The sequence below is a fragment of the Pagrus major genome, chromosome 7 (genome assembly GCF_040436345.1).
Source record: "Pagrus major chromosome 7, Pma_NU_1.0".
Lineage (NCBI taxonomy): Eukaryota > Metazoa > Chordata > Actinopteri > Spariformes > Sparidae > Pagrus > Pagrus major.
In genome coordinates, this window is record NC_133221.1 from 10,558,185 (window position 1) to 10,566,322 (window position 8,138).

General features: G+C 40.8%; 2 protein-coding genes across 2 annotated transcripts in view; one reads left to right on the forward strand and one right to left on the reverse strand.

Moving 5' to 3' along the window:
* The window catches only part of plxnd1 (plexin D1), a 71,242-nt gene extending 68,893 nt beyond the window's left edge, over positions 1-2,349 (forward strand). Inside the window, exons 34-36 of the mRNA XM_073469883.1 lie at positions 100-240; positions 333-407; positions 1,319-2,349. Coding sequence (XP_073325984.1) covers positions 100-240; positions 333-407; positions 1,319-1,435 — 333 coding nt within the window. The 3' untranslated portion in view covers positions 1,436-2,349. The remainder of the gene's footprint in view (positions 1-99; positions 241-332; positions 408-1,318) is intronic.
* Positions 2,350-3,211: 862 nt separating this feature from the next.
* On the reverse strand, positions 3,212-8,094 carry LOC140999512 (rhodopsin-like). Its single transcript, XM_073469941.1, has 5 exons — positions 7,734-8,094; positions 7,328-7,496; positions 7,004-7,169; positions 4,618-4,857; positions 3,212-3,438 (listed from the first exon to the last, which is right to left on the reverse strand). Exons 1-5 carry the CDS (start codon positions 8,092-8,094, stop codon positions 3,310-3,312), a joined length of 1,065 nt encoding a protein of 354 aa, XP_073326042.1. The 3' UTR covers positions 3,212-3,309.
* Positions 8,095-8,138: the final 44 nt, after the last annotated feature.

Consider the following 8,138-nt stretch of genomic DNA (forward strand, 5'->3'; position numbering starts at 1 on the left):
CTTTTAATGTGTTCCAGCCTGCTCAGATTTGTTCCAGAGCATCACACGAGCCAAACGAAAATGCATATTCCTGACTGAAATGTGTTTTGCTCTTTTCAGGACTCCCCTACTAACAAGCTGCTGTATGCCAAGGAGATCCCAGAGTATAAGAAGAGAGTGCAATGCTACTACGCACAGATACAGGAAATGCCTCCTCTCAGCGAGCAGGAGATGAATGCTCACCTCGCTGAGGAGTCACGAGTGAGTAAAGTGTCCAGGAAGTGTCCAGGAAGTTTTTTTAAGTTTTATTCTGAAATTGAATATAATATAACTGCCTGTTGTCCATTCTGTAGAAGTACCGAAATGAATTCAACACCAATCTGGCCTTGACGGAAATCTACAAATATGCCAAGAGATACAGAAGCCAGGTAAGACAAGAGATTTGTACGTTACTTATCTGTCTTTCTGATTTAAGATTAGATATGCTCGTGTTTGAACTGGCCCTTTTCTGCAGCCATGACACCTCAGTCAGTTTCACAGACGGGTATCAGAGCGTGACATATCAGCGTGGAAGATCATGCACATGTTGAGAAACGTATTTCACTGTAAAAAGCCTTACAACATGTCTCTCAAGGGCTTTGAATATCTGCACTAAGTAACTACTTTCTTTCTTAAATGTGACCTTCCTGCCTTCCTGCCCACATATTTCTTTCATTTTAAGCAAACAGCCCGTATGTTTACCTACTCTTTATCTGTTCAATGACGCTGTTAAGTTGTTCCTTCATATCTCATGTTCCTCTTTGAACTAGCCTTCTTCAAGCCCTTGCTGTCCTCCCCCACGTTTCCTTACTGCTGTGACTATTCTCAGGAGAGGCTTAGTCAGTGGTGACTCTGCCTTAATGGAGCACCCTCGTGATAATACTGCTTAGCTGCTTTCCTCTGTCATGCTACTGTACTGACGTGGGCCAAGGGCTTAGACTCTGATTCACAGAGCTCTGTGAATGGCCCCTGATTGCCTATTCTCTCGCCCCAGCTCGGTGCGCTCTGCCTGGTAGCACACTGCCGCTAAGAGCCCATAAATCCCACTGACACGGTGACAACTATTGGGCATGAATAACAGAGCAGATGTGGGTTTTGTAAATATGTGAAGAGTGAAGAGCTTTTGTGGTGTGGAGGCATGCGTGCAGACTGAAGCACTTCAGCTGTTCCTCCACTGCTCTCCCTTTTCGCTCGTGAAACTTTCTATGTCCAGGCAGGTGGCTGATTTCCTCCCTTTCCCAGATAGATGTAGATGCATGAACGCTCGACAGCCGCTGAAAGTTGTTGTGTTTTTCTTCAGGTGGTGAGCGCTCTGGAGTCGAACCCCACCGCACGGCGCACTCAGCTGCACCACAAGTTCGAGCAGGTCATTGCCCTCGTGGAGGACAACATCTACGAGTGCTGCAGCGAAGCCTGAACCTGCCAGTGTCTTCTCTACCAGCCATCTCTTTCTCCTGCTGACAGCTGCCTTTCTCCTACTTGCATAGCTACTTGGGAATGTCGGCCACTGAGGAGTTAGCCTTCATAAGTGTCATTATTGTTCCCACAGGCTGTTAAGAGGTGTGAAAAGTGGCAGAGCAAAGGACTTAAACCTGCCTCTCAAGCGTCACACATTTCGCGAGGTGTTCCTCCTCTGATCTGGGAATGCTGAGCAACTTTCCCAAATCGTTTCCTATGTCATGGAAAGAATTACAGTCTGGCTCAGCTACGCTTTAGAGGGAAAGTGTAGTAGCTTGGAAATTAGGCTTTTTCTGGATGTCTTTACAGTTACTGGGACCTACATTAAGCCCTGGTGGCAATCTTAACGCACTGAACCCTTTTTCTTAAGGGAACGAGCCAATGATGCACTGTACTGTATTATAATGTCCATAGCAATATTTATAGATGTGTTATAATGCTTTCAAGTGGCCTGTTCATCAGGATGAGTAGGAAGGACCACGATGAACTCCTCCCATCTCCTAAAGCCTGCAAACGTTCTCAGGTGTGATCACTGAAGATTGGGTGACCGACGCCCATCGGTGCTTTGAACAATATGTCCCAGTGTGCTTTGCAGGTTGATGATGGGTTGAGGAGGAGTGGAGAATGAAATGTATGAAATCAGATGTTATGTAGTTCACTGGGAAGAGCTGCATCAGTATAGAAATGTTGATCAGTGTGCTTGTTAAACGAATGACTTCCATGTTGGATTCTGACCAATTTAAGAGGGAAAACTTTACATTTATGAGAAAAAAAAAAAAATGAGCTCAATATAATCTGAGGAGAGACTGTATTTGTGATGCCAAATGACTTGTCAGAGTTTGTGAAATAAATTACAGTATTTAGGATTTTAAAGTGTCCAATGATGATAATGTTTATTGTGCGATGTCTCGGAAGTGTTTTAATTTCTAAATGCATTACATAGCACAGCAAGTTTTAACAACATTTGAGAACCATTAAGTTCTTGGCCTGCCACCATAAAGCCCGCAAACAAGCATCTGGAACTTCTCAGAAAGTCTTGTAAAAGTTCTCATGAAACAGAAAGTAAAGGAAAAGCCGTGCAGATATTTAGCTTTGTTTTTATTGCAGGACACAGAACAACTTCCACAAGATCCTAGCTTTACACAGCGAACAAAATAATATCTCTTTAGTGCACATACGCTCACATTCTGACATCCATTCAAACATCAAACACACACACAAACACACATCCACTCTCTTGCAGGAGGCGCCTTCTCCCTGCAGAGGCTCTTTTCAGGTCCATCTGTTTACACTCATGTCTCAGTTGATGCCAAAAAGAAAACAACTAGACAGAGAGACCACAGCCCCCGTCTTAAAAATCTCATCTAATAATATTCATGACTAATCTCACCTAAGTATTCATAAAAAGAATGGTTTTAAGCGCATTTTGGGGACAAATAGCTGCAACGATTACTTAAACAAGAGTTGATGTGGATGAAATCATGCACTTTGTTTTGCTTGGATGAGTGTTTCACCTATCATGTGTTTGGGGTGGTGGGGAGTTGGAATGTGTTCAGTTGGATCATCACACGGACAACACCCCCTTGGTGCCGGGTTAAACTCTGTGAAGCCAGCTGAACACTTTCCATGATTAAATGGATTGAAAGTACACATGCTGGCTCTCGAGTATGTCAGTCCCACCAAAGGTGCAGTTGTGCCACTACAGTGAAGACACATGGAGAGGTAAGTCAAGAGGATTGGCCAATAGAACGTAGTGCTGCTTGGCGGTGGTGGGTCCCGAGGTGTGCGGGAACAGATGGGACATTGGAAGGGGAGATGAGGAGGGGGTGCAGGTCAAGCGGGGGCCACCTGGCTGGAGGAGACGGATGAAGTCTGAGTTTTGGATACAGCGGCGGCTGCGGCCTCGTCGTCTCCAAACGGGTTTTTGCCACAGCACACCGTGGTGATCATGCAGTTTCTGAACTGGAGGGAGAAAAAACACAAACATCAGAATCGCATCGATACACCTTCACCCAAAAGTCTGACTTGGGTACAAGTGAAGATATCGTGCTAAAATATTACTGTGGGAAAAGTGAAATTAACCCACACAAATAGAACTTGAGTAAAAGTCTTAAAGTATCTGATGCAACATTTACTCAAGTATCAAAAGTACAAGTAAAAGTAAATTAAAAGTCTAGCATTCAAAACTACTACTAAAGGTAAAGAGGAATTATTTGAGAAATCCATAAGTTAAGATATGCCTTTATCTGAGCAAATGCAGCAGAACCAAGACCAATACAGAACCAAGAACCAATACAGCTAAACAGCAAAAAATAAACATTACTAATAAGTATATAAAATAAGAATAGAAGTGACCGAAGTAGCTGGATTGCAGTTACATAAAACTTATTTCAGACACATCTGGGAGCAAAGCTGCTCTGATAGAAATATAGAAGCTAGTTGAGTTATCTAACATGTCAGTACATGCAAACCTTTACATAATAAACAAATGCATTCACATGAATGAATGTTTATGTGACTGAAACTCAGCTGACACGGTCGCACATCAATTAATGTGTGAAGTAAACGAAGTGAACTCCTCACACAGAGTCACTGACTCATGAGACATCCCGCATTAATTCATGTATGAAATCATCCTTAGTCATGCATCGGTTAAGCATAACGTAAGTAAATAATTTAAGTGTTACCAGTAATGGAATATAACTAAGTACATATACTCAAGTACTGTACTCAAGTGCAATTTTGAGGTAGTTGTACTTTAGTTGAGTATTTCCATTATCTGCTACCTAATTCTTCCACTCCACTACATTTTGGAGGCAATTATTATACTTTTTACTCCATCACATTTCTTTGATAACTTTAGTTACTAGTTACTTTGCAAATTCCATGCTATATTAGAGCTAAAGTAGCACATTTTTTAATTAATGTATTTTTTAATTCTCCACTGAAAAGTCAGATAAATGTAGTACAGTAAAAGTACGATATTTACCTTTAATATGTATTAGAGTAGAAGTAGAAACACAAGTACCGCAAAATTGTACTTAAGTGCAGTACTTGACAAAGTGTACTTTCCACCCCTGCCTTAACTACAGCTCTCTTTCACACTCAATATAACAAATCCAGTGTATTTGCTTCACATACCTGTCTGTTTAGCAGGATGTAGATGACGGGATTGTAGAGAGCAGCACTCTTGGCAAAGAAGGCCGGAGCAGTCATGAATACTGGTCCAAACTCAATGCCCTGATTGGCGAAGATGTACCACGCCACGGTGGCATACGGCACCCAGCACACCAGGAAGGAGATCACCATGACGATCACCATACGCGTGACCTCTCTCTCCGCTCTCTGGGTCGTTTCAGACTCCTGCTGCTGGGCTGCAGCCTGAGCACAGGCAGACGCAGGTTATTAACTTATTGAAGGACTAATCTGTGATCCAAAGTAAACAAAAGGCTCAGCCCATTACCAAAATTAAAGAGCGCAGGATTAGCAAAGCAAAATGAGTGACTGTAGATTTCACTGCTTTCTGGTGTTAGACCATTAATTAAAAAAAACAATCAGTCATGTTTTCTCATCCTGGTTAAGGTCTGTTTACATTTGCATTGGTTTCAAACGCAGCCGTAAAACAAACTTATCAAGTTTACTTATCATTATTAAGTAGAACTCTCCAATTAAATATGCAAATATGTCTTTAATTTATGTGTTAGAGTCAAGATTGAACTTTAATTTCTTCAACAGATTTGAACCCGAAATAAATCGATTGCTTTTGGCCTCTTGAGGGCGGCAGAAACAAGCTGTGAACACAACAATAACATATCATCACCCTTGAAAATGTTACTTAAAAGAGCCAGTGTGTCGGATTTTGTGGAATCTATCGACAGGAATGTAATATAATATTCATAATGTGTTTTCACCTTAAAATAAGGGCAGTTGTGTTTTTGATAACTGAGAATAAGCCCTTTATATCTACAGAGGGAGCATGTCTGGGTGTGTCCTCTTCAACAGAGGCCGCCATGTTACTACAGTAGCCCAGAATGGACAAACCAACCCCTGGCTATAGAGAGGGCTTTTCACATTTTTAGTGGCCACCGTAGGGGAGGGTGAGACGAGGGGTATTCAGTTGGTCGCAATCTGCATCCTCACTGCTTAATGCCACTGAATCCAGAAACAAACTGGACTCTAAGTCCTTGGAGTGCTAGTACTGAAAGTAAAAGCAGCATTTCACTGATGTAGTTGGAGCTAATTTGTAACTATTTTTTATGACTGCAACTCTTAATTATTTTCACTTTTAATCTGCTGATTTTTTTTCTCCATCTTTGATTGTTTTTTCTTTTTTTTTTTACAAAATTATGAAAATAGTGGGGAATGCCGTCACAATTACTCAAAGTGACACCTTGATGAGGATTATAATGCTTTGTCCAACTAATTGTTAAAACCTCAAAATCATTTAAATTTAAGTTATTAAAAGAAAGCAAATCAAAAAGCAGCAAATCCACAATTTGTAAAGCTGGTGTAACATTTTTTTAGTGAAAAATAAGTGAAACAATTATCAAAATAGCTGCCAATTAATTTTCTCTTAGCTGACTAATTGGTTAACTCATTAATGTCCAAAGTGAACTTTTATTATTTCCCTTTCAGCATTTAAAGTTTTTCCCCTAACATTTTTATGTATTTTTTGTATTTTTTCAAAATCCCAAAAAATCAACTTGCCTATTGAGGCATATTAAATATATGAAAATCTAAAATGTTGATATCATCATGTATAGCTACATGTCTTGACAGTTTTACAGCAAATTTTGTTTTCATTTCTAGAAATAAAAATCTGTAGGGGGGGGGGTTCCTTAACATACAGTTAATACAGTTGTTAGTCATTTATGGGTTAACTGATCAATCGTTTCAGCTGTACTTATATATACTATCAGTGTAATTGTTGTTCAATCTATAACTAAAGCTCTTCATTCTGTATGTTTGTTTTCAAAAGTGTTAATTTATAAAGTAACAAGTGACTAAAGCTGTCAAATAATTTGTGAAGTAAGAAGTACAATATTTCTCTCTTAAATGCAGTAGAAGTATAAAATGGCATGAAAAGAAAAGTACAAGTACCTTAAATTTGTACTTATCTGCAGTACTTGAGTAAATGTACATTACATTACATTCCACCACTGTATTGTTAGAATAAAAGTATCAAATATTGTCGCTTTAATGAATCTCAGCATTGTTTAAACTATTTATGACTGCTTATACATTATCAATGTAGTTATACTATATTAATGAGGGCACCAGGATGGCACAGTGAGCAGGCAGACTGCCCTCCAGCTGGAGGACCAGGGTATAAGCTGCCATGTTGGCAATGAGCTGCCCTCCTGAAGTGTCCTTGAGCCATTAAATCCCTCGCATCTCCAGAGACTCTGCTCTGTGTTGCGGCTAACATCCCTAAAGGTAAAAAAAAAAAAAAAAAAAGAATTTCTCTACAGGGATAAACAAGGTATCTCATCCTCATTAACATTGCATCTGGCAGTGGTGATCTTACCGCTCGCACGGTGCAGAGTAGGCGACTGTAGCAGAAGAAGATGATGAAGAGGGGGATACAGAAATGGACGACAAACATATAGATGACAAACGAGGTGTTGTTGATCTCGGGCTTGGGAGTGTAGTAGTCAATCCCACAGGAACACTGCATGCCCTCGGGGATGTACCTGCATTCACACATATAATAAAAAATCTAAGAATTTCCATCAACACCATCACACTCAGCATTTGTTACTACGATTGCATCTATGAGTGTGCAGAGGTAAATAAACAACAGTACAATATTGTGTAGCAAACACAGTCTAGACACTGAAACATACAGTACCGGGACCATCCAAGTAGAGGGGGAGTGGCACAGGAGAGGGCCATGATCCATGTGAATGCCAGCCCAGCGATGGCGTGTTTCTCCCCGAAGCGGAAGTTGGTCATTGGCTTACAGACCACAATGTAGCGCTCAATAGCCAAAACCACCAGAGACCACAGAGCAATCTCTCCTAAGAAATAAAATAAAGCACTATACTATAGCACTGTTACTGGATATTAAACTCGTGTAAAGACAGACCTAATATTTTTAGATTGTTTACTGCCAAATTTTCTCAAAAAAGCATGTTAAAAATATCAAATACAAAAGGGGACACACGAGGGATGAGAGTTATATGATTTAAAATCTAAACAAAAGCATTTTATACACAAGATACATCTATAAACATTTTCACATCTCCATGTCTTACCTCCTAAGGTGGCAAAGAATCCTTCAATGTTGCAGCCGGTCACCCCTAAGACAAAGTAGGCATGCAGGGCTGTGTAGAGGGTGACCGTGAAGCCCCCGATGACCATAAAGAGGTCGGCCACCGCCAGGTTGAGCAGCACGAAGTTCAGAGGTGTCCTCAGCTTTTTGTGCTTGACGGTGACATAGAGGGTGAGAGAGTTGATTGGGAGTGCAGTGATGATGAGGAACAGCATGTACGCAGCCACAAGAGAGTACTTCCAGGGCTCAGCCAGGTAGTACTGAGGGTATTCAAACGGGCTCCGAACTAACCCAGTCTTGTTAGACATGGGGACATAAAAGTTGGGTCCTTCTGTGCCATTCATGGCTGCGGTTGGTGATGTTTTTTTTTTTTTTCTTCCTCGGAGAC

Coding starts and splice junctions, on each gene's coding strand:
- LOC140999512 (XM_073469941.1), bottom strand. CDS start 8,094: ATGAATGGCACAGAAGGACCCAACTTTTATGTCCCCATGTCTAACAAG. Junction 7,497..7,733: donor ATTCTTTGCCACCTTAGGAG/GTAAGACATGGA, acceptor TTTATTTCTTAG/GAGAGATTGCTCTGTGGTCT. Junction 3,439..4,617: donor ACATCCTGCTAAACAGACAG/GTATGTGAAGCA, acceptor TTCTCCCTCCAG/TTCAGAAACTGCATGATCAC.